This window comes from Saccopteryx bilineata, chromosome 1 (assembly GCF_036850765.1).
Source record: "Saccopteryx bilineata isolate mSacBil1 chromosome 1, mSacBil1_pri_phased_curated, whole genome shotgun sequence".
In the NCBI taxonomy this organism is placed as follows: Eukaryota; Metazoa; Chordata; class Mammalia; order Chiroptera; family Emballonuridae; genus Saccopteryx; species Saccopteryx bilineata.
Genome location: NC_089490.1, coordinates 159,576,804 through 159,603,423, shown reverse-complemented (window position 1 = coordinate 159,603,423; position 26,620 = coordinate 159,576,804). Strand labels below are relative to the sequence as shown.

At 42.5% G+C, this 26,620-nt stretch overlaps 2 protein-coding genes across 5 annotated transcripts in view; one reads left to right on the top strand and one right to left on the bottom strand.

Moving 5' to 3' along the window:
- The window catches only part of FZD3 (frizzled class receptor 3), a 98,573-nt gene extending 93,345 nt beyond the window's left edge, over nt 1–5,228 (bottom strand). The window contains exon 1 of one of the 2 annotated variants that reach the window (XM_066278596.1): nt 5,103–5,228. The gene's annotated coding sequence lies outside the window, so the exon portion shown is untranslated. Of the gene's footprint in view, nt 1–5,070 lie in introns of both variants that reach the window. The other variant, XM_066278597.1, reaches the window with a different exon arrangement.
- A 187-nt stretch (nt 5,229–5,415) lies between these two features.
- The window catches only part of FBXO16 (F-box protein 16), a 59,974-nt gene continuing 38,769 nt past the window's right edge, over nt 5,416–26,620 (top strand). For 2 of the 3 annotated variants that reach the window (XM_066278595.1, XM_066278593.1), the window contains exons 1-3: nt 9,659–9,739; nt 14,058–14,193; nt 23,881–23,916. In XM_066278595.1, coding sequence (XP_066134692.1) covers nt 14,095–14,193; nt 23,881–23,916 — 135 coding nt within the window. In that variant the 5' untranslated portion in view covers nt 9,659–9,739; nt 14,058–14,094. Of the gene's footprint in view, nt 5,620–9,658; nt 9,740–14,057; nt 14,194–23,880; nt 23,917–26,620 lie in introns of those variants that run through there. The other variant, XM_066278594.1, reaches the window with a different exon arrangement.

Genomic DNA, 26,620 nt, shown 5'->3' with positions numbered 1-26,620 from the left:
CTCCATTGAAACAGCAGCCATTTTTTAGCGCCTAAGGCGGAGACCATGGAGCCATCCTCAGTGCTTGAGGCCAACTCACTCCAACTGAGCCATAGCTGCAGAAGGGGAAGAGAGAGATAGAGAGAGAAGTGAGAGAGGGAGGGGTAGAGAAGCAGATGGGTGCTTCTTCTGTATATCCTGACCTGGAATCGAACCTAGGACTTCCACACGCAGGGTGGGGCTGACGCTCTACCACTAAGCAAACTGGCCAGGAACAGCAACTGATTTTCAATATTAAGAAAAAATCGTATCACCTACCAGCTAATCAAACGGTATACACACAAAAAAACAACAACTCTTGATATGCATTTCAAATTACACTTCAATAACAATGAAATATGTTTCTAATCAGGATCGTCTGAGGGTAAGAAAAGTCATTTTTCCAAAGGTAGGTTCATTCATGTTAAAGCTATAAGTTGAAGTTCCAGATATGCAGACAATAGAGAAGGTCCTAGACTCAAAATACAGCAACTCAGTAAATAAAGGTTAACAGTTGTTTTGATATTCTTACTGATATTGTGTTTTTTTACTAAAAGGAATCTACAAAATTTCAACTAAAGAAAGGGACCTGCTGGGTTAATATAACTGAAGTGAACAGTTTCAGGGCCAGGGGCCCACAAAGTGAGTGATATGGCAACAATTTATTCATGCTATACCTATGAAAAAACAGGCACACTCACTTTTCCATACAGCAATTTAAGATAAAACTAATTTCAGCTTAAGTTACAAGATTATCATTCCATACAAAAAAAACTCCCCAAAAGGATTAGATATATTTAACCCTCCATTTTAATTTTTATGAATGTGTAACATTGGAAATCTGACAGTCTCCAATCACCAGTTTTCTTTTGATGATAAAAAGAAAAAGCCCTTAAAATAAGTTGAATATTTGTCCAGAAGCACAGCAATAAAGGGGAAGGGGATACAATCTTGGAAAGCTGTCTCCTCAGGCTGGCTGCAAAGCCAGACCCAAAGAACAGGAGGTGGCAACTGTGAACAGAAAAGCAGGCTGAATCCCAGTAGAAACAATGACAAAAGTGGGCCCTCAGGGCTTGTCAAGAGGGTCCTGAAACAAAGACTATGTTGAGCAATTCTATTCCAATTTATACAGTCTGTACAGAAAGTGATCCCTTTCATCATTCTCAGTTTAGATTTAATTTTCTTTTTTTTTTTTTTTTTTTCATTTTTCTGAAGCTGGAAACAGGGAGAGACAGTCAGACAGACTCCCGCATGCGCCCGACCGGGATCCACCCGGCACGCCCACCAGGGGCGACGCTCTGCCCACCAGGGGGCGATGCTCTGCCCATCCTGGGCGTCGCCATGTTGCAACCAGAGCCACTCTAGCGCCTGGGGCAGAGGCCACAGAGCCATCCCCAGCGCCCGGGCCATTTTTGCTCCAATGGAGCCTTGGCTGCGGGAGGGGAAGAGAGAGACAGAGAGGGAAAGCGAGGCGGAGGGGTGGAGAAGCAAATGGGCGCTTCTCCTGTGTGCCCTGGCCGGGAATCGAACCCGGGTCCTCCGCACGCTAGGCCGACGCTCTACCGCTGAGCCAGCCGGCCAGGGCTAGATTTAATTTTCTTGACATCCTATAAATGTATACAACATTTTGCATTTCCAATTCAGAAATACCATCTAAAAGTTGCCTCACACACAGTGGCTCTACAGTGGAAACAGGAGGAATATTCTTGGTCTTTTTTTCCAAGTGTTCTAAGAATGCATTGCAAGAATTAGCAATGACTACCTCTAACAGAGTTTCTTGTCTCAGGACAATGTGTTGTTAGAAGAGACAAAATATACACTTGGAGCATACTCACTGCTCTAAGCCGTAATTACATTCCTTTTCCTAAAACCCATGTGGTCTGTGGCCTTTCATTTTCCACATTTTATTCTCTAAAAATAAATTCATTCTCAAAATTTGCATCCTTGTTTATAAAAGGAAGTTTATATAACTTCATATTAATTCCCAGGGACTAGATTCCTGTTAATCTCAGAGTATCTCTTTTCTGCTCTTTCTTATTTTATCTAATATTTTTTGTAACTTTATCTAATTTTTAAAGTCCATCTTGTCTTTTACCAATTACAACACATAGACTCATCTTCCAATGTACTAAGTGACGGCTTGAAAAAAAAAAACACAGGAAAAACAAATACCTCTACGTTCAAAATTAAATGAACGGTGGGCCACAAAATCCAGTCTATTTTATAAATTACAAATTATTTTTAATACTAAAGAAAGCAGAAGATCTTTTAAAATTAACCTGAAAACAAAAGTGGAGAGTGAAAAGACAGCCTGATTCTAGACTGAAAAAAAAACTCATCAGGCTGAAATTATGACCCACCTTCCCTATCCAATTAAAATCTGTTCATCAGAAAATTTTCTAATACCAAGTCCCTGATTATTTTTCCTTTAGCAAGGTTGTATGGTTTATATGCTTTTTCTATAAAATTATTTCAGTAAGATAAAATTTAGGGACCAATATTTGTTGTTTTTTTTAAAGCCCACTAGCCTAGTCATATTCATCTCAAACTTCATTTGCAATGCAGTTCTTGGATCCACCCAAACTGTCAATACTTTTCAGCATAATGAATTGGAAAGCAAAAAGAGAGAAATCATTTTTGACACACAGTTAAAACTCCTTCCTCGCGAATGAGGAGTTCTTACTCTTCAAACATTTATTCCTAGCCCTATGGAAATGTCACTATTTAAAGTCTGCCTTTTCTCAAGCCCTGCTACACATCTTTTCAAAAATCTACATTGAGTAGTATCTCCAGTACACATTTTCCAAACCAGTCTCTTTATTTGTTATTGCTCTTTTTGTGGGCAGCTTCAGCGTTAAGCAGCTTTAATTCCAGAGTTTTAGCAATAAAAAAAAACTTGAGGCCAACAGCATTCTCCCTGTGTAAGGGGGTCAAGATGTGGCAGGAGCTGTTTCCTGCCACCTGTCTCTTAAAGAAAATAAATCAACAGCAGCCTATTATTAACAAACTAATATGCTCAGAATAAATTTTGAGTATTAAAGCTGATCGTTTTACATACTAACAAACTATCTGAAATTTAAGTTGGGTAGAGATCTTTTTTTCCCTGTCAAGAGGGAAAGAGAGAACTTACTGAGTGAAGGAAGACCTTGTCTCTCCTCCTCTAATGATAAAGCTTTCTCATTGCACTACACGAAGAATGTGAACTTTACTATTAAATTTCCCTCCTACTTCAAATATCTGAATCATCAAACTCCCTCCAAAAAAAAAAAAAAAAATCCACCTAAATGTTCAAAGCACAAAATAAAGCTGAAGGGAAAGGGACTATATTAGCTAAGATGAGGGAAGAATTCTATCGTCCCATCTTTTCCTTCTGTGAATGGGACAGTATTATAAATTCAGGAGAGATGCAGAAGTAGGGAATATTAACCATGGGTGAGAAAAAAGAAATAGGAGGCAAGAGAAGGTAGGATGGTAGGCTTTATGAATGACTTGTTTTCCTGATAGTTTCAAAGCATTGGGTGGGTCGAGGAGGCGCATGTACTTTGACTAAATAAAAGACAAGATGGTAAGAAAAGAGCTGCATCTTAATTATATTTTATCTTCAGCTCTATCCTTCCAAGAGCACCCTGTTAAGCTTTTACAGTTCTTCCCTACTCTCCTAACTTGAATCTTTTCCCCTTTATGTAGTGGTTTGGTAGTTCAAGTAAATGCTCTTTTTTTTCCCCCTGGAGGAAAACGATAGTATTGATTTGCTGAAAAGTACGGATGGAAAGCATTATCTTGAGGAGTAATTGCTTCTTAATAACAGAACTTAGGCTGTCAGCACACCACTGAAGGCTCAAAGAATGCTGAAGAGGGAGGCAACATCCCCAATGTCAGCCAGCTCTTTGTTTCCTCGCTCTGGTTCTATTGGCTTTGCAAAGTGACCCAATTCCCATAAACGAACATTACAGATCCATCACAACTACTTTGACAAAATACGATTTTGTTTGGATACTTTCATGCAGCAGTCATGTAGAGAGCTGCCAGTGCATCTGCCTGAATTCAGCAGGGAACCGAAATTCAAATTTTCATTCATACCGGGCAAGAAACTAGACCTCCTTTAATAGGGTATATATTTTTGAACTTCCAGTCACTCCTATGCCTAAATTCATGGCATATGCTTTTGCTTGGGGGGGTGGGGGGGAGATGGGAGGGGAGAAGCCTTCTTTCTCTTATAGAGGAGGCACCTAACTCCAAGACTCCTGAGATTTAAAAAGCCTCTAGGAAGATGTTAAAACGTCTTGAAATATTGTAACAGCATCTTTCAGAGGCCATCTGCTAATTACCCAGCAGCACCCATGCTATGGGAAACACAGAGCCTAAAAGGGTGCCGCTGGGGGGGTAGGGGGTAGGCATTTGGGAAGGGAGAGCGACTTTTGCAAACTGGTCAGGGGATGGAGAGAATAACTTTCAGGGTTTGGAAATAGGTCAGCCAGATGCTAAAACAAGGTCCAGGCTGGGGTAAAATTCGAACGTGGGTCTCCGGCGTCCCCAAGGGCCCGGGGCGCCGAAGCCCTCGGCGCATTGTCCTCCCCTGGCTGGCCGCCGCGTCCTCCACCCACGCTCCTGGCGGGCGGGGAGCGCCACACGCCCCCGCGGCACCGACCGCGGCAGCGGGCTCCGGCTGGGGGCTCCCGGCACGTTCCCCCGAGAAGGGCTCAGGCCGGGGTGGCGGAGAGGGAGCCTCGGTCTACACTCGCACAGGTTGTCCAGCGCGGGCTGAGGACACAGAGGGTTCATAATCTCCCCGGGCATCTGCCCACCTCAGCCCACAACTCGGCTTCTCCGCATCCCCTTGGCCAGGGGTCGATCCCGAGAAACCCCTTCCGACCCCCCGCCACAGCCCGGCGCCGAAAGCTTTTGTTTTGGCCGCGACGAGAATAACGATCCCAGAGGAGGAGGTGCCGGGGCTGCTGGTGGCTCCTCCAGTACAGGGTTAGAGAGGAGCGGGCAGCCGCCGCCGCGGCACCTCCTCGCTCCCCACACTCCCCGCGCCTTCTGCTCGCTAACCTGGCTGGGGAACCGCACACCTCGGTGCTCACCTCACAGCGCGGGGCCCGGGCTCCAAGGTGGGGGGCGAAGGTGCTGCAGCGCCCGCCGCGGTCGGCCGCGGGTCCCGCAGGTACACCGAGCGAGCGCCTCGAAGCGACCGCGAGCTTTCACGAGCGTCGGGGCGCGCGCTCCGGGGATTGCGCGCGCACGTATGGCGCAGGCGCGCTGCGCAGGTTCGTCCGAGCGCTCCCATTTTGAGCTCGGCTACGCGGGGCTGACTCCTCGAGCTTCGTGGTTGTTTGCCTTGCGCCATAGGGGATACCTCGCGGTGTCCTAACCCGGCGAATTCGTCCCCAGTTCTGAAAGCGTTTTTATTAAATGTGTTCAGGCCTCTGCAAAACCCTCCCTCCTCTGCTGAGACAGCGCGGAGACTAATCACCCCAGCCTATGATATTATTGCAAGAGCGCCAAAACCTTACTGAGAACCAGTGTGCCGACCGCGGGACCCCGGCATTCGAGGTGGTCGGGAGGCGGGTCACCGAGTGCTGAGGGTGGCACTGAATGCAGGTAAATGTAGGCAACTGGCCTGTTGTGGAGCTCCAAGCTAAAACAACAGCAGGTAGGGTACCTGCCCTGGAACAGTACATATCCTCTTTGCTAAGACCTTAGTGAACAGGTGGAGTTTGTGGTTATCGATGGCATTCCTCATCTTTTTGGTCCTTAGAAAATGTTCCCTTTTGCTTTTTCTACATAAACAATTTTAGGGCTGCAAATGTTCATAGAGATCATCTAAACGCAACCTCACATTCTCAGCTGAGAAAAAGAACGCTCAGAATATAAATATAAATATAAATATAAATATAAATATAAATATAAATATAAATATATATATATAAATATATATATATATATATTAAATTAAGTGAGAGGCCAGGAGGCAGAGGGACAGACTCTCCTATGCACCCTGACCTGGATTCACCCGGCAAGCGCCCTACCAGGCAATGCTCTGCCCACCGAGGTTGCTGCTCCATTGCTCAGCAATAGAGCTATTTTAGCGCCTGAGGCCAGGCCATGGAGCCATCCTCAGCAGCTGGGGATAACTTGCTGTAATCATTCAAGCCATGGCCGTGAAAGAAGAAAGGGGGATGGGGTGGAGAAACAGATGGTCACCCCTCCTCTGTCCTATGTGCCCTAATGGGGAATCAGCCTGGGACTTTCACAGGCCTGTGATGGTCTACAGCTAAGCCAACTGGCCAGGGCACACCCAAAAAGATTTAAATGACAACCCAAAGTCATGCAGTATTGCCATGACAATCTACATTGATTTGAAGGGAAAACTGTTCTTTTACACTGTTTCATCTACCTTTCTTTTCCTTTTTGTTCTTTTTCAACCTAGACTTCAGAAGCATCATTTTGTTCTGTTGATAACACAAGAATGAGAATGCACTTAACACAACTCGATTGTACTCTTAAAAATAGTTAAACTGATAAACTATGTTATGTATATTTTACCACAATTTTTAAAAGGTGCTCAATAAAATGTTAAGTGAATATTGAGTATTAAGCTTAGACAGCTGTAAGTATAGTTTAATATCAAAAGGTGAGCAATGAGAAAAAGCATAATAAATGAGATCTCAAGTGACATTTCAATTTTCCTAATAAATATATGCTTGGGCAATACCAATTTTTTTTTTTTAAGTTATGTTGATCCTTAGTCTGATTCTAAGCAAGCCAATGTGTCCATGGAGCCAACACTGCCTTTCCTGAGGGTGGGTAAGGAGGCAAATATATATATGTGAAAAGCCATGTGTGCCCGCTTTATATGCTTCTAGGTTCCTTGCAGCTGCAGAGCCTGTGGAGTTGTGCAGCTATATGCATTTTTATGCAATTTACACAGTGCCCTTTGAAAACTGTCAGGCGTAGAACATATCATAGCTTACATGGGGAGGTGAAAAAGAAATTATCACTGAAGTGATTGACATGATTAAATCTAAGAAATATTACACAGACTGAAAAAAAGGAAATTACAAGATATGTAAATTATTGTACCTGTCCAAAAACACCTAGCTGTATTTTGTAAATTATTGTATCTGTCCAAAAACACCTGGCCATATTTTTTTATGAGGGCAAATGTATATCTAGCATAAAAAAGTGGACAAGTACATTACACTCCAATTTCATGACAGTGCTTGCCTCTAGGCAGGCTAGGCAGGGAACGAGATTTAGAAAGTGTACAAAAAGGGTTTCAGCCCTGGCCGGTTGGCTGTGCAGCTGCAAGAGCGTCGGCCTGGTGTGTAGGAGTCCCGGGTTCGATTCCCGGCCAAGGCACACAGGAGAAGCGCCCATCTGCTTCTCCACCCCTCCCCCTCTCCTTCCTCTCTGTCTCTCTCTTCCCCTCCCACAGCCAAGGCTCCATTGGAGCAAAGTTGACCCGGGCGCTGAGGATGGCTCTGTGGCCTTTGCCTCAGGCGCTTGAATGGCTCTGGTTGCGACAGAGCTATGTTCCAGATGGGCAGAGCATCGCCCCCTGGTGGGCATGCTGGGTGGATCCCAGTCGGGCGCATGCGGAAATCTGTCTGACTGCCTCCCCATTTCTGGCTTCAGAAAAATACAAAAGAAAAAAAAAAAAGGTTTCAACTATACTGCTCACAAAAATTAGGCGTTATTTCAAAATGAATATGAAATGATAAAAGAAGCATTTGATTTTTTTTATTAAACAAGAACATCAGAAAAAAGAACAAGTCAAAGAAAGTTGTTCAATTATGCAAATGAGATGCAAAACCAACTTGTATTTCATTGGTGAAAATGCACTATACAGAAGGCTGAAAGTACTGGAGTATCTGCACGTTCCTTGATCGCCTAATTTTTGTGAGCAGTGTATTAATCACAAGAAACAAAAATGTTAATTTTTTTTAAATCTCGATAGGAATACACGAGTTTTTCTTATGCTGGTATCTAAACTTTTCTTTATTTTTGAAATGTTTTATTTAAAAGTAATGTTGAAGTATCGTGGACATTGAGCTGGTGTGCTCACTATGAGCACAGCGCAAGTGAATGGTGTCATTCAGACTAGGGGTAGTGGTGGGGGCAGACGTCAGACTGCTGAAGTGCTGGACAAGAGGAGTTCCAGAGGGACTGGTTGAGAGGATAGATGAAAGGAACCTTATTTCAGGGATAAAAATATTAAAATCCAATAGGGATCAAGTGTGACTGCCCTCTTTTATCTCATCTCTCATTCCATGTTATAACCACCAATAGAAAGTCTTTAATGAGCCGTAACTTCGCAGAGAGACAAGCACTCTCACAGCATGTCCTTAAAACTGGTCTCTTTCTGGATGAACCCGTTTTGAAACCTTAAATGTTAACTGGTACTACACAGTAATTTAGTATTGCATGTATGCACCTCCCTCAGTCCACCGTTCACCACCACCAAAGGATTTATTTATTCATTTACCCTGGTCACGTGAAAAACATCACTCACCAGTCTGGAATTCAGAAAACCTAGGTTCTAATTCCACTTTGGCTATTTACAGATCCTTAGTTAATTCAAGGAAATCAACAATCTCTGTGGTTTCGCGTTTCTTTTTATTTTTTAATTAGAGATATACAAACGCTGTCTATTTTTAAAACTATGAAACACAATACAAGCATAGGGTATACATTTAAGTTGGAGGTGAGTGTATTCTTATCTATTTTAGTGAGTAAAGCCTCTTTTTTGTTTTTTGAGTGGTAGGTTGTTTTGTCTTGTTTTTGTTAGCTGCTGCCCATAAGAACTACTTTACATTATTAAAGAAGCTCTGTCTGAAATTTTGAATTTTGGATAATTCTCCAGCACTGTATAGTTCTATCACAGCAGTTATCACTGTGGGCCTTACATTATTTACACGTTGTGTTTTACAGTCTTCCTTATCAGATTCTTTTTATTATCCTTGTATTCTCACTCTGCCCCTTATTACATGGTGGGTGCTCAATAAATTTAATTAAATTAGACTGGATTGTAAAATTTCCCACGTTCGGAGTTATTAAGTCATGCCATCTGCTGGTTCCACGATGTATCTGTCAGTCAGCCTGAATTCCTTAATAATCTGATCAATTAAAATTCATATTGAAGCGTTTGTGAGTTTATGTGTTAGACAATTTTCCCACGTCCTCCCACTTCCTGTTGCAGGTGCTATTCTTTTATTGAACCCAACACGAATTATTTTTACTCCAACCATCTTTTTTTACCTGTTTAAAAGTGGTGGCCACTTTTAAAACCTGGAAAAATGGAGTTTGTATATCGGAGGCTCGGAGTGACCAGAGCAACATAATTGGGTGTGCTCAGGAGGTTGGCCTGATTTGGAAAACAAAAATATCTGAATGAGGGCTTTTAATGCTGCTTGTTTCAGGATTGGTTGCATCTTCGTCTTAGCATTGGGAGATTGCAGTCCCTCCCACCCTCTGGGCACTCTCATTTTTTCAAGATATCCACAGGCCCAATTTTGGAGCCAGCCCTCCTGGATCTCCTGTCCAATCACCAAACCACACATTGTTGCCTAAGAGACCCCGGATGCCAGCGAAAGGATTTATAGATGATGATTGGACTACTGGAAGCTAGGGCTGGGGGCTGGGCACAGTAAAAGAAAAGGCAGCTATGGCAACACCAGCCGGCGCGTGAGGCTTGAAGGAGGGAGTCAAGCGGAAAGAGGTGAGGCAGTGGGTAGTGCATGAAAAAGATGGAGACTCTTTCTTCAGAGCTCCACTCTCAGATCCTCTTGGATTTTTCACGAGCCTGGTCAGTGCTCCTGAGGATGACATTTTGCTCCGTTTCAACTACACTTAAAAGTGCCATATGTTTCATACTTACGAAATTAACAACAAATAATTATTTCTATGCCTATCAAGCACTGACTCTTTTTATCGTACTCTAGTTTTTGCTTTCTAACTAGTTGACTATTAGATGAATTAGTATTTAAATCTAACATGCCCCTTTGCCTGATACTTTCCTGATAATATCTGAGGTTCCCTTCTCTAATGATGCAGCAGTGTACAATGCGTGAGTTGTGTGTTAGCAGAGAAATTCAATCCTATTCTGCTTTGTAAACTCCAAATAAAAACTGGATAATCCTGAGTATAATCCCAGTGCTCAATTGTTTTGAGTTTCACCCTGCATTTCCACTAGTTTTAATCCTTAAACTGTTCCCTCCACTGTTGCATTCATTCATTCAGTTGATTTAATAAATATTTATTGATTATTCATTATGTACTATGAAATTAAGATTCAGGCGAGCAGTCTCAGAAAACCACATAAACAAAGAAGCATCAGAGTTTTATATTGTTTTCTCTGGAGATTAGAAGTTTGATGTGTCTGGGCAGAGAGTGCACGAAGGGAGAGAGGCAAATGAGGCTCAAAAGGTAGATTGAGTAAAGTCATACTGGACCTAGACTTGCATACAAATAGTCTGGGTATTCTTAGCTGTTAGCAAGACTCTGAAGATTTTTGAGCTGAAAAGGGACATGATCAATTAACTGGTCATTAAAAAAAACAAAAAAAACACCTCCCTAAGTAGAATGGTGGTTACCAGAGGTGGGAGGGGGGAAGATATTGATCAAAGGATACAAACTTTCAGTTATAAGGCGAATTCAGCCTGATCAGGCAGTGGCGCAGTGGATATAGCATCGGACTGGGATGCGGAGGACCCAGGTTAGAGACCCTGAGGTTACCAGCTTGAGCCCGGGCTCATCTAGTTTGAGCAAAGCTCACCAGCTTGGACCCAAGGTCGCTGGCTTGAGCAAGGGGTTACTCAGTCTGCTGAAGGCCCACGGTCAAGGCACATATGAGAAAGCAATGAATGAACAACTAAAGTGCCACAACAAAAAAACCTGATAATTGATGCTTCTCATCTCTCTGCGTTCCTGTCTGTCTGTCCCTATCTATCCCTCTCCCAGACTCTCACTCTTTATTTCTGTAAAAAAAGAAATAAAGAAAGAAAGACGAATTCAAGTTCTGGAGACCTAACTTAGAGCATGGTGACTATAGTTAATAATAATATAATGTGTACTTGAAATTTGCTAAAAGAGTAGATCTCAAGTGTTCTCACCACACACACACACACACACACACACACACACACAAATGGTAACCATAGGAGGTGATGGATATGTTAAATAATTTGATTATTCATTTCACAATGTATAAATATATCAAAACATCATCTTGTACCATTTAAATATATAGAACTTTTATGTGTCAAAAAGGAAAACTCTAACAGTAGACTATAAACTCCATTAAAGCAGAATTTTATTTTTGTACCTCTAACAGAGGCCCACCAGGTCCTACGCAAAGTTGAATAATGGTGACAATGTGAAGAATGGCTTGGAAAATGGAATTAAAGATGTGTGGCCACTGGAACTTGACCAGAGGACCCATCCTTGCTGTTAAACATGGAAATAGAACCATACATTGGCGGCTAAGGCCATAGGCCCTCTTTCTTTTTATCCAAAGAAAAATTAAACATTCAGGAACAGCCATGAAGGAGGAAAAAGGTCACAAAAAGTCAGCAGCAAGCTTTATATGTGGAAGAAGGGAAGATGACTTACTTTATCTTGCTGATAGAGAGGGGGGCAATTATTTTTGTGTATGTTACATCAAGGCATCTGTCTTATAAGAGCCCTGAGTGGTCTATACCGTGAACATGTGTGTGCATGCTGACATGCACACTGCCTATCTTCTGGAATGAAGGAAGGAGGAAGAAAAAGTAAAAAGATACTGATAAAAGTCCGGGCAGGACACCCATGTTCATGCTTCAGCAGGGCTGTATTACCAAGAGGGCTGTTTCTCCTAGCCAGGCCTATCTCTTGAATTCTAGTTTTCCTCAGGTTGATTTGAAGAAAGCCTAGTACATATCATTTCTAGCTCTGAGAAACCAGGGGAGGGGGGAATAAAAATAAAATAACTGGTGTGGGGCCTTGGGGAGGCCCTAGAGAAGCTCCTTTGTCCTAATTCAAAATTTTCGCCTAGCTTGTTTCCTATACAAAGTGGGAAGAGAGAGGGTTTCTCAGCTTACAGCAGGAATTTTTAACCTGGAGTAAGCAAAATTTTATGTTCATGTGCATTTTTCTAGGGAGAAGATTCATAGCTTTCATCACATTCTCAGAGAGTTGTTTGGCCCTCAAAAAAAATTTTTTTTAACCACTGGTTAATAAGAGGGAAGGTGAAATGTAAATAACAACAACAAAAAAGAAATATATAGTATTTAACTGGACACATCTAGATTCAGTGACCATGCTTTGTATCTATAATTTGCCTATTCACATGTACTTTTATAGCTGCCAATTAATAGTACTGCAATGAAGTCATTTCTTACTCCTTTTGCAACTCAGCTAAATATGTGTGACTTTGATAATGAGCTGCTGGGGGGAAGAGAAGAACGTTGAGGGCTGATCTGAGCCGCCTGTACTCAGTGGTATGATGGCAGCAGGCAACTGCAAGAAGGTATTGTCTAATGATGCCACTGAGGTTTTAGAACCTTAGCTTTATTTTCAGCTATAATTTAAACCTGAGAGATAATATTGGACGTCAAGTGAGAGCCTGAGATTTCAGATCTAGCATTTGGGTGAATCCCATATCAGCCAAAAACTAATGATTTTTTTTTAACTGTCCAATATGTGCTGTTGTAGAGAAATTTGGGGGACCCATAGATCAGACAGGCAAGCCCTGGTAACCTCAGTCATCACTCCTGCCTTTCAGTATGAAACCCACCTTTTCTCCTAGGAGAGGAGGCGGAAACACTGAAGATAGACATTGAAACTACCATCAATCTGCTTTAAGTGTTTTCCGCCTTAATATATCTGTCACGGCCTCTGCAGGAAAGGTGTTGAGGCACTCTGTGAATAGTAGGGAGTTCTGAGAAAGGCCGCAAGGAATTACCACTTATTGTGGCCACCTATCCTCTAATATTCACAGTAGCAGTTGAGGGTGGACATATACATTCTTGTTTTACAAATGAGAAAACCAAAGCTCAGATAGAGTAAACAACTTGCAAAAAGTTATATAGCTACTAAGTTGAGAGCCGGGATCAAACCTGTCTGAAGTTAAAAAAAAGTTTTGGTTGTAAATAATAGAAATAGATTCTAGCTAGTATAAGCAAAAGTGGAAATTTATTGTAAGGATATCAGGTGGCTCATTGAAAGGACAAAAAAAAAAAAGAAAGGTTTTTGAAGGAGGAGGCAGCAGGAAGAACAGAGCAGCATTGCTACTTTGACCACCTCAGCTGTAAAGTGGGGACAAGCCAGCATCAGCCCAACTGGCCTACCTTTGTCTATTGATCACCTCTTGGCCAGGGAAGGGGAGGCCACCTTGATTAACCAACCCAGCAAACTCAAAACAATGAAGGAAAAGTAATTCCTCATGGAAATTTTAGTGCTTTAATCAAACGAAGGCAATGGACATTTAAAAATAGAACATTGCCCCAGTAAAACCAAATCTGTCCAGCTCCAAAGGATTGGTATTGTACATTACATCATTCTACTTCTTAAATATGGTATCAAGGTAGAACCCTTGTTACTTAGATGTCAGAAAGTTAAAAGGGGGGGAAGAAAGTCACAAGGGACAACTATGAATATTGCACTATGGTTTTATAAATTAAAATATCTCTTCTTTCTAGCCAATATAGTATGTTCTTAGTTTTAGGGGTGATTCTAGATTTCCGTCTATGGTCCAATGAAAATAAAGTAATGTTAAACAGATGTGGGTCTGATTTCCAGTTCCAACATTTAATGTCTGTATTATTTTGGGCAGAACACGTAACTTAAGTGCGTTTCATTTTCTTTATATAATGAGCTAAAACCAACCACCTCATCAGATTGAAATGAACTTTAATTAAGTTCATATCATTTAAGCATAGATATAAAGTGCTCCCAATAAATGTTCTTCCCCTCAATTCCTTCTTTCAACATGCTAAAAGATTGTATAGTATTGGTATTTTTAGTATTCTGATGATTATATGATTCATCTCTTCTGATAGATATACTTTTTCTTATGGAAGAATACCCAGTTATTTCATGATGGCATTTGCACCTCCAAAAAGCACAGATGGTCCCAAAATGCAGACAAAATTGAGTACCTGGACACCGTTAAACCATCAGCTTTTGAATGACCGGGTAAGTGACCAGAGTTGTTTTATCAATTACATCCATGCCTTAAAGAAAAAAAAGTATTGGCCCTGGCCAGTGGCTCAGTGGATAGAGTATTGGCCTGACTTATAGATATCCTGGGTTCAATTCTTGGTCAGGGCACACAGGAAAAGTAACCATCTGCTTTTACCACTCTTTCCCCTCTCCCTTCTATCCCTCTTCCCCTCCCATAGCCAGTGGCTTAGTTGGTTCAAGTGTCAGTCCTGGGCACTGAGGATAGCTCAGTTGGTCTGAGCATGTTAGCCACAGGTGCTAAAAATAGTTTGGTACTTGAGCATCATCTCCAGGTGGGGTTGCTAGGTGGATCCTGGTTGAGCACATGTGGGAGTCTCCCCTCTTCTCCCCCCCCAAAAATATCAAAAGTTTGGTTATCAAAATATAAACAGTATACAACAAGTGTTCAGTGAACAATTAAAGGGAAGCAACCCAGCTCCCTGACCCAGAAAATCAATAAATAAAAACTTTTTAAAAATATGAACAGCAATTGTTTAATATTGTATAGTATAATGGATAAAAAAAAATAAGGATTTTTTTTCCAATATTTTTTATTGAGCCCTTGCTATGAGGGCAAGGCTGGCAATAGACACAGAGCCCCTACCTTCAAGGAAAATGTCTTTCTTAGATTTTTCTTTCCTCCGGTCACTGCTCCTCTCTCGTTCCAAATGCCTTTCTTCTCTGTCACTGGCTCTCTGCTGGAACCACCAAGAAAGAGAGGAGAGGGTGCTCTATAAGGAGTTCCCAAGAAAACAGATTCTTTTGCAAGAGTTGCAGTAACTAGATAATGCTATATATTTAACCAAATAAATAAAATGAATAAATTTCATCCCATTACTCACATAATTCAGGTTCTTCTAAGAATTTAATTCCACGCTGCATTCTGAGGAGGCACTAGTGGACTACACCAAACAAAGGATTGCATGGGTGGGGAGCTGAGTATCATGCTGGGATATGAGATTGGCCACCTTCTGGGTATTTCTGTTTCTTCTTTCGGTAGAGACAGAATTCACCCACAGGTCTGTGAGCTCCTATTGTCAATACAGCTGACCCTTGATCAACACATGTCTGAACCACTGTGCACTTATATATGGATTTTTGACTGTGCAGGAGGTCAGCGTCCCTAATTTCCTTGTTGTTCAAGGGTCCACTATACCTATGACAAAGACCACACCTAGTTGGCAGTAAAATCAGCATCAGTAAAACTGACCTCATTATCTTCCTTCTACATACTAGTTCCTTCCTCCGGTGGAACACCAAGTCCCACTTCACATCAACTCATTTAAGCCAGACATCTTCCTTCTCTCTGTGGGGTCTGGAATTTGGTTTCCCCCAATTTACAAACTAATAACTTATCCTGTTACTTATGGCATAGAGGCCACTACAGTTTTGCAATAAAAGACATAAGATTCTTGGGTCAGAGACAAAGACCTTTACTATTCACAGTGCAGAAAACAGCATGAACATCATGTTTTTCTTGCTTCTCCTTGCCCTCTTTGTCCAACAGGTGTGATGCAGAGGGTTCAGATAAATGCTACACACACCGTGGGCTTGTGTCACAGCTAAGGAATTATGAGCCCAGAGAATCCACTACTTTTATTGTAAGCAGTAAACAAGCTTGCTCTTGGTCCAAAAGGGGGAAAGTACCTTATTGCTTAAGGTTGCCTTGCTGCAAACAAAGCTGGGAGAAATGGTGGTCAAGGCCTTGCATACTTGGTATTCCAAGACATTTAGGAGTGTGAGAGGCCCCGGGAGGAGCGTCTGCCAGCAACCTCTCACCTCCATATCCAATTCATTTTCAAGTTCTAGGAGACTTCCTCCTGGAGCTCTTTATCTAGGGTCCTTTTCTCCATCCACCTATAGATCTCCAACTCCACATTCTCAGTTCACAGCCTCATCGCCCTTTTCCTGGGGCAGTGTAGTAACCCCTCACAGGTTTCACTGCCCCCACCAGCACCAATCCACCCTCTGTGTTGATCCCGGAATGATATTTCTAAAACACTAATCTAATTCTATAATGGAAAACCAATAGCAGGCCCTGCTCGGAAGGGTCAATTCCAAACTGCCACGTGTAGCATTGAGGACCCTTCATGAACTGACTTCGGCCAGCTTCCCAGTCCCAACCCCTGCCTCTGCTTCCTCTCATCCTATAGCCAGGCCAGCTAAGTGGCCCCAGATGAGCCATCTCTCTTATACCTTCACGCCTTTGCACATGCTCTCCTCACTGCCTTCTAGAAAAGTCAATTCGAACGTCATTTTCTCTGGGAAACCTCCTCCTGCTTGCTTTTCTTTGCTATCATCACTTTTTACTGACTTTGCTGCTCAGCTCTAATGTGTGAAGAGTTGAGATTCTGTCTTTTCGCTCTGTCCGCAGTGCCTGATATTATTCCTGAAACACATGACACGGAGTTGCCCTGGGCCCTCCCTCCACAGACTCTCATCTTCTTGTCTCTACACCCCTCCTTCCTTAGCCTGGATTTGACGCTTTGCCTCTCTGAACCTAACAGACATGCTCATCTATCCGGGAAAGCTGGAGCACCGATCCTGACCCCGCCTGCTTCCTACTTTCCTGTTTCTGCTTTTCCAATGTGAAATGAGCAATCTGAGGAGGGAAGCAGAGGAACCAGCTTAGTGATCAGAATGATGAGAAATGAAAGGGAGAGAGAGACTGAAAAGGAAAATGATAAAAGAAAGGAAAGTCAGAGTAGAAAAGGGGCCCTGACTGGTTGGCTCAGTGGTAGAGCATCGGCCTGGCTTGTGGAAGTCCCGGGTTCAATTCCTGGTCAGGACATACAGAAGCAGCCATCTGCTTCTCCACTCCTCCCCATGCCCCTTCTCTCTCTCTCTTCCCCTCCCACAGCCATGGTTCAATTAGTTTGAGTGCATTGGCTTGGGTGCTGAGGATGGCTCCTGAAGCCGCTGCCTTAAGCACTAAAAATAGCTTGGTTGTGAGCATGGCCCCAGATGTGAAGAGCATTGGCCCTATGGAGGATGGGCAAGTTGCTGGGTGGATCCTGGTCAGGGTGTATGTGGGAGTCTGTCTCTCCATCTCCCCTCCTCTTACTTTGTGAAAGAAAGAAAAAAGGAGGGACCAGGAGAAACAAAAGGAAAGACAGAGGGAGAGAGAGAGAAATCAGCCTTCAGCTAGCCATGAACAGCACAGGTCTATTGAAAGTCTTTGTTATTCAGTGCAACAGTTCACCTGTTTGCAACACTCTTAGCTCTCCAACAGTTTATATAACAGCTTCTCTGCTCCCCCCCACACACATCCAGCATGTTAGTGTTTAGTTTTGAAATCTGTTTTTCTATAGAATGGAGAAGGTTTGCACATGTGTGAAAAAGTGACTTGTATTGAAATATGTATTCATTGGATACCTTGAATTTCAGAAATTTTCTTAGAAAAATTTGAAGTCTTAAGCAATTTAGGAACTAGGGAGAAAAAAGTATCTTAATTGCCTATGACTTGTTGTCGATTGGGTGGCTAGAAAAGCAGTCTCTGAGAGTGCCAGTAGGGTGCCCTCTCATTGGGAGGGCTCTGGGGACCAGCACTGGGGAGAGGAAGGGCAGAGAGGGGAGGGGAGGGGACATGTTTGGGGCAGAGGGAGAAGCTGGGCTGTGATTCACTCTCAGTAAATCCTGCACTGACACTGTAGCCACCCTAAAGATCCTGGACAAGGCAGATCTCTCAAGCTCCTGGCTGCCAGCCAGCAGCACTCTCAGCAGGTGGGGGAAAAAATAAATCCTTCAGTTCTAGGGGAGGGGGTTCTAGGCAGTATGTTACAGCAAGCGTTGCATTGTCTTAGCTTGGTTCTTGACCAGCTTTTGTTGAATTGAATGATAACTTTTAGAGGTAATATTTATTTTGTTGTTCAGCCTTCCCATTTTATTCCAACAAATTACTTTTTGGTTTAGTTAAGTTCTAGTTTGGAGTAAAGTTATTTTTTAAAATCTCTGCATGTGTATAAATGTAAATAGACAGACACACACATATATCAAGAGCTTGTGTTTGCATATATCAAGCTATTAATAGTGCTTTCATCCAACTCGTTGGATGACGTTGGGGAAATGGTCCTGTTAGAAGACAGCTTTCAGTTTTATACTTTAAAAGTACAATCAGCCCTGGCTGGTTGGCTCGGTGGTAGAGCATCAGCCTGGCATGAGGATGTCCCAGGTTCGATTCCCGGTTGGGGCACACAGGAGAAGCGACCATCTGCTTTTCCACCCCTCCTTCTCTCCTTTCTCTCTTTCCCTCCTGTAGCCATGGCTCGGTTGGAGCAGCTTGGCCCCAGATACTGAGGATGGCTCCATGGCCTTGCCTCAGGTGCTAAAATAGCTCAGCTGCCAAGCAACGGAGCAACAGCCCCAGATGGGCAGAGCATTGTCCCGTAGAGGGCTTTCCAGGTGGATTCCGATTGGAATGTATGCAGGAGTCTGTCTCTCTGCCTCCCCGCTTCTCACTTAAGAAAAAAAAATTTTTTTTTTTAAAGTGCAATCAGCCTGACTGGGTGGTGGTGCAGTAGGTGGAGCATCGGACTGGGATGCAGAGGACCCAGGTTTGAGACCCCGAGGTCGCCAGCTTGAGTGTGGGCTCATCTGGTTTGAGCAGGGCTGACCAGCTTGGACCCAAGGTCACTGGCTCGATCAAGGGGTTACTCGGTCTTCTGAAGGCCCACAGGTCAAGGCACATATGAGAAGGCAATCAATGAAAACTAAAGTGTCGCAACGAAAAACTGATGATTGATGCTTCTCATCTCTCTTTGAAAGAAAAAAGAAAAAAAATAAAAAATAAAAAGTGCAATCAAATTTCAAATTTTAAAACAATTAAATAAATATAAATACAAGTAAACAAAGAACAATAACTCTGGAAATTGAACATTTTGTTTCCAGATCAACTATACCAATAGTTTTCCACGTGACTAGAGTAAGCCACTTACCTTCTCAGGTCTTTACTATACTCCTTTATGAAATGGGTAGATTGGATAAGATAACCTTGAAGGTCCCTTTCAGCTCTAACATTCTGACTGTGTGAAAGGGACTAAAAGTGGATGCCAAAGATACAGCTCGTCTGACGGTGTTTATACAGTAATTTCAAGGGGTTATCTATATTTCTAAAATGGCCTTTGTCATCAATGATCGGTGTAATTTTGAGGTCCTGTGTTTTTTTTGTTTTTGTTTTAATCTTCTATTCTATAGTAAAATGTGAAACATATAACTATTCCTGATTAAAATAAGAGTCACAAGATTTTCATTTATTTATGTATTTATTTATTTTTATTCAGTGAGAAAAGGGGAGGCAGAGACAGACTCCTGCATGCCTCCTGACTGGGATCCACCTGGCAAGCCCACTATGTGGTGAATGCTCTGCCCGTCTGGGGCATTGTTCCATTGCTCAGCAACCAAGTTCTTCTTAGTGCTTGAGGCAAAGGCCATAGAGCCATCCTCAGTGCCTGGGGCCAACTTATTCCAGTTGAGCCATGGCTGCAGGAGGGGGGTGAGAAGAGATAGAGAGAAGGAGGGGCCAGGGGAAGAAGCAGATGGGTGCTTCTTCTGTGTGTCCTGTCCGGAAATTGAACCTGGGGCATCCACATGCCAGGCTGATGATGCTCTACCACTGAGCCAATTGGCCAGGCTGTGAGTCACAGGATTTTAACTTTATTGAAAGCTTTAAAAAGAATGATTGAACTGAATTTCAGATATCTAAAAACAAAAACAAAGAAACAAAAAAACCCAGCAGTAGCAGCATAAACAGATATAACAGATCTCAAAATAATTCAGGCATTGTGACTTTTGAGAGGAGGAATGTTTTAAAAGTATATGTATTTCTTGGCCATCTAGTATTTGAATTGAAAGTGACCAACATTTCTTTTCGAGCATGGTTCACAGATATAGTACAGTACATGTAAAAGGAGTGTTCTGAGAAAAAGCATCTCATTACCATCACTCAATCATCATTTAGAAGCCCCTAAACGTCTTACTCCTACACTGTAAAGATGTCACATAGTGAAATATGTAACTGTAGTGTCTCTAGACTAAAATAACAGGGTAGGATTTTGATTTAACAGCAGGCTCTGAGGAAACAGTGTTATAAACATTCTGCAAAGAAAGAAGATCCATTTTAACATTTCCATTTGGAATCTATACTTTGTTTTCCAGCTCTGTAAGATGATTACAAATCTTAGAAATGAAGACTTGCTCCAAACTAGAGAACACGAGACTCTTGACCTAAGACCTGACAATTAAATAATTTGTCCTAAATTATATTTCTTGTCAAGGGTAGTTAGAACCAGATCTGAGCTTGCTTAGTGTTTTCCCACCCCCTTCACTCCTGTCAGTTTCTACTTGGGTCTAGATGCCTTTGGATAAAAAACTGGATTTGCTTGGGCCCTGTTTAAACTTGATCATTAAATAGCCCTTTAAAGACTATGGTTTTAGCCTGAATAACATTCCTGAACAAAAAAACATTTATTTGAGCAAAAGAATTGCAATCCGATAGACACAGATTCAGGTGGCCACTCTGCAGAGAGCAAGGAAAGGCAGGGTCTATAAAGGCAAAGACCACAAAATGTAATTCTTTCGTGCAAATGAAGGATGGCTGGCTAGGTTAACAGGAATTGGTTAGTTCTAATATGCAAATGAGGGAGGCAGAAACGACAAGGAAGGAAGTGAAGTCCATATGTGTCCATGTAACAGTTGTTCCAGGATACCTGTGGCTCCAGGATGTTTATGGCACAGCCTTGAGGTAAGTTTAGCAACTTAAATGCAGCCCTGAGAATTGAGGCACAAGATGTCCATAGGCCCCACTTCCCTAACAGCCTCCTGAGTCTATTTTAAGTGACTCTCTGAGCAATCTTTCTTCCATTTTATTTTTTCCATTATCACTTGGACCCTGCTTAGCCTTGGTGGTTGGCACTCTAAAAGCTACTGTTTCAGCCTCGATAATACTCCCCACCTTCTACCCTACTCTCTCTCTGCTATTTCTTACTGATTCTCCTCACCCCTTCAAGTTAGTGCCCCTTTTGTTTCCAATGCTCCATGTTGTCATCAGCCACCATGGTGGTCTTCCCATTCTCTTTTGAAAGGCGATTGCAGTCTTAGGACCTAACCCTTTCTTCTCCCGTTGTAAGGCCAAAGCATGTTGGACTGGAAGGATAGAGAAGGCCAAGGTTCTAGTGAGCAACCAAGTACAGAGTTGAACTGAACAGATAGTTAAGAACTAGTGATTTGCCTGACCTGGTGGTAGTGCAGTGGATAGAGCGTCGGACTGGGATGCGGAAGGACCCAGGTTCGAGACCCCGAGGTTGCCAGCTTGAGCGCAGGCTCATCTGGCTTGAGCAAAAAAAAGCTCACCAGCTTGGACCCAAGGTCGCTGGCTCAAGCAAGGGGTTACTTGGTCTGCTGAAGGCCCGTGGTCAAGGCACATATGAGAAAGCAATCAATGAACAACTAAGGTGTCGCAACAAAAAACTGAAAAACTAATGATTGATGCTTCTCATCTCTCTCTGTTCCTGTCTGTCCCTGTCTATCCCTCTCTCTCTCTCTGTCCCTGTAAAAAAAAAAAAAAGAACCAGTAATTTAAAAAAATCTTTAAATGTAACCCCTTTGGGCCTCTGATTGACCTCTCTAAAACAAGGAAATTGACCCGGGTTCGATTCCCGGCCAGGGCACACAGGAGAAGCGCCCATTTGCTTCTCCACCCCTCCGCCGCGCTTTCCTCTCTGTCTCTCTCGTCCCCTCCCCCAGCCAAGGCTCCATAGGAGCAAAGATGGCCCGGGCGCTGGGGATGGCTCTGTGGCCTCTGCCCCAGGCGCTAGAGTGGCTCTGGTTGCAACATGGCGACGCCCAGGATGGGCAGAGCATCGCCCCCTGGTGGGCAGAGCTTCGCCCCTGGTGGGCGTGCCGGGTGGATCCCGGTCGGGCGCATGCGGGAGTCTGTCTGACTGTCTCTCCCTGTTTCCAGCTTCAGAAAAATGAAAAGAAAAAAAAATAAATAAATAAAACAAGAAAATTGAGCAAAAAAATCTTTAGGATTTCTTTGAGTGCTACTTTTAAAGTTTTTTGTTGTTGTTAAGTCAGCAGGTGTTTTTTGAGGGCCTGCCACAGAACCCTTGGAACATGTAGAGAAAGTGGTTGTAACCTACATGGGAAGATAAAATGGACAGACACAACCAGAGACCCATAGCAAACCCTGCAGAGATCACGTGGAGTAGGAGTAGGGAGGAGCTAGGTCAGTGGGCACCAGAAAAGGAGCGGGCCTGACAACTGTTTGGGTGAGACAGGACTGATCGGTTTTGGTTAGATACAGGAGAGGAGTTCAAGAAATATTTGAATCCAGATTTTGTTCTATAACAACCAATTTGTAGTTCTTAATTCCTTCTCCTTTTTTCTTATGCCCCCAACCCCCTCCCATCTGGCAACCATCAAAATGATTCCAATTTTGAAAGCAGACAGGGTGCGTGTGTGGGAGTGAGACAGACGTTTACATCTGCTCATTACTTCCTCTTGCTTCCTCTCTCCATAGTTCCCTCCCCAGCCAAACATTCTCACATTAGTTTTCCCTTTTTCATTCATTCAGGTACACATATGACTGATGCTCGGAAAAACACCCCACACCAATAGGTAAATATCTCACATGTACCAATACGATATATCTATAAGGATATTCATTGTCACCGTCATTGCCACATTCATTTAATCCATACATGAGTACCTGCGATAAGCTGTATATAACACTCTGTACTGGAGGTGGAAAGATGCAAAAGACATGGTTTATGTCCTAATTAGTATGTAACACACACTGACACAGATAAACACTGAATTGTAAGCCCAGAGGTATACATAGAAACATTTCTAATCCTATAAACATATAAGTGCATAGATACCTACTGAAATACAACACACTGAAATACAACCAAGCTGCTTATTCGTAAATTTCACATGTTCTCAAACTATTGATACTGCAATATTTGGGGGGAGGGCCTCCATTTTCTTGTTTTTTCTTTGTTAATTTTTTTATTTCCTTTCAAATCCTAACACTTACTTTACTTACAGTTTCTTTTTTTTTTTTACAGAGACAGAGAGAGTCAGAGAGAGGGATAGATAGGGACAGACAGACAGACAGGAATGGAGAGAGATTAGAAGCATCAATCATCAGTTTTTCGTTGCAACACCTTAGTTGTTCATTGATTGCTTTCTCATTTGTGCCTTGACCGTGGAGCTGCAGCAGACCGAGTAACCCCTTGCTCGAGCCAGCGACCTTGGGTCCAAGCTGGTGAGCTATGCTCAAACCAGATGAGCCCGCGCTCAAGCGGGCAACCTCAGGGTCTCGAACCTGGGTCCTCTGTGTCCCAGTCTGACGCTCTATCCACTGTGCCACCGCCTGGTCAGGCTCATTCTTTTCTTATTTCTTGCCTTTAACTTTTTTTTTTTTTTTTGCCTTTAACTTCTTTAAGATGAATTATTCCACGTGCAGAAATGGAGAAAAAAATACCTGTCCAAGTTAAAAAGGAGTAAAGTACTGTCTCAAGAATGAAATCTTTTTAATACTCAGTTGACACGATGAAAAGAATACTTATTTATTGATACTTTAATGAGGTATTTCTTGTAATGGATATTTTAAACCATGAATTATGAAATTATTCTATTCTTTTTTATTTATTGTAGGTATTTGAAGAAAGAAGAGTCCTGCTTGGAAAATGGGTAACTACTTAAAATATACTTACTTCTATGTTATGTTATGTTATGTTATGTTATGTTACCGTAGAGCCCCAAAAATTCCATTTGGAAGTAAGATAATCAGTGGTGACTGCTTGACTGCACATAGCCTGAGACGTTTGACTGGTATTTTCTGTATCAGTTATGGTTGTCAGGAGAAAAGAAATTAGACCAGCTATTTTAACTGATGTGATTAAATTTAATAAATAGAACGGGTTAAATAAATACTGAATAACAGAAAGGACAAAAAGGAAACACTGAGGTGCCATGGCAACAGAGGAAAGTAACGTCTTCTTCCAGCTTTCCTGATACCTCAGGAGCTCAGAGAGAGGACCTCCTGGAGCTGGGACAAGCCCTGTAGGAACTGCGATGGTTCTGGGAGTGTGAAAAAAATTAGACATTGCAATCAACAGCTGCTGCCGGGGTGAAGAGTTAGAGTGACGCTGCCGGGAACAGCAAGGAAACAAAGGAGCAAGGCTCTCCTACTTCAGTTTCCCTCTAATTCCACCTGCCCCATTGGCAACGTTTAGCAGAGATTCATCTGTCAAAGGAGAAATGCAGTTTATAGAGACACAGCCCTCTGTACTCAAAGCAGAGTGCAGAAAGGTGAGTTTGGATCTGAGCGACAATAGCTTGATAAGCAGCACAGTTCACCCACTTGGCTACTTAGCATCCACATGCACCCTTATACACATGTGTCTAGTTGTTACAGTAACAATTTCATGCTTCTGTCTAACAAGATACCACTATTTTTTATACAAATGAAGACTTTCTAACTCTTTCCTCAAAGGAGAGACAGGTCCCAGCAGTCACTGTCCATCCCTAGGTCATGGCAATGTTTATTACTCCTCAAATCACTCTACAGCCCCATCTAATAGTACCTACCACCCAGGAGAATTGAAAACATACAGCCATGCAAAAACTTGTACGCGAATGTTCATAGCAGCATTATTCATAATACTCAAAAAAGTATAAACACCCATATATTCATCAACTTATGAATGAGTAAGCAAAAGGTGGTATATCCATACAATGCAATATCATTCAGCCTTAAAACAGAAAGAAATTCTGATACGTGCTACAACATGAAGGCATTGTGCTAAGAGAAATAAGCCAGATATGAAAGGACCAGTATTGTTGTGTGAAGTGCCTGGAGTATTCCAATTAATAGAGACAGAAAGTAGAATAGAGGTTACCAAAGGATGGGGAATTATTGTTTAATGTATATAAAGTTTCACTTTGACAGGATGAAAAAGTTCTACCAATGGATAGTGCTGATGGTTGCACAACAATATGAAAGTACTTAATGCCACTAAATTTTACACTTAACAATGGTTAAAATGGTAAATTTTATGTTATATAATTTTATTTAAAAACTTTTTTTGTATTTTTCCTAAATTAGAAGCAGGGAGGCAGTCAGACAGCCTTCTGCATGGGCCTGACTGGAATCTACCCGGCATGCCCACCAGGGGGCGATGGTCAGCCCATCTGGTGCGTTGTTCTGCGGCAGCTGGAGCCATTCTAGCACCTGAGGCAGAGGCCAAGAACCACCCAGGGCCTATCTTATAAAAATTTTAAAAAGCAAAAGTAAGCAAAAGGGAAAAAAATATGGAGTTTTTTCAGAAAAATTGAAAATGGAGGCTTGACCTGTGGTGGTGCAGTGGATAAAGTGTCAACCTGGAACACTGAGGTCACCAGTTCAAAACCCTGGGCTTGGCCCTGGCCGGTTGGCTCAGCGGTAGAGCATCGGCCTGGTTGTGCAGGAGTCCCGGGTTCGATTCCCGGCAGGGCACACAAGAGAAGCACCCATCTGTTTCTCCACCCTCCCCCTCTGTCTCTCTCTTCCCCTCCCGCAGCCAAGGCTCCATTGGAGCAAAGTTAGCCCGGGCTCTGAGGATGGCTCTGTGGCCTCTGCCTCAGGCGCTAGAATGGCTCTGGTTACAACAGAGTAACGCCTCAGATGGGCAGAGCATCGCCCCCAGGTGGGCATGCCGGGTGGATCCTGGTCGGGCACATGTGGGAGTCTGTCTGACTGCCTCCCCGTTTCTAACTTCAGGTAAAACAAAACCAAACCAAACCCTGGGCTTGCCTGGTCAATATGGGAGTTGATGCTTCCTGCTTCTCCCTACTTTCTCCCTCTCTCTCTCTCTCTCTCTCTCTCTCTCTCTCCTGTCTAAAATGAATAAATAAATTCTTAAAAAAAGAAAAGAAAACGGAACTGATTTTAGCCTAGAAATTCCACTTCTGGAAATATATCTGAAGAAACTAGAAACACTAATTGGAAAGAATATATGCACCCCTATGTTCATTGCAGCATTATTTACAATAGCCGAGATCTGGAAACAGCCCAAATGTCTATCAGTAACAAGTGAATAAAAAGCTATGGTAAAAAAAAAAAAAAAAAAAAAAAAAAAAAAAAAAAAAAGGCTATGGTACATTTGCACAATGGGATACTACAGGTATATTCTGTTGCGTTAGGGTGAAAGGTTCTGAAGATATCTATTAAATCCAGTTGATCTAGTGTGTCCTTTAAGTCTGCCGTTTCTTTGTTAATTTTTTTCTTGAGGATCTATCCAGTGATGTTAGTGGAGTATTGAAATCCCCTACTATTATTGCATTGCTATTAATCTCGCCCTTTATGTCCATCAAAGTCTGCTTTATATATTTATGTGCTCCTATATTAGGTGCA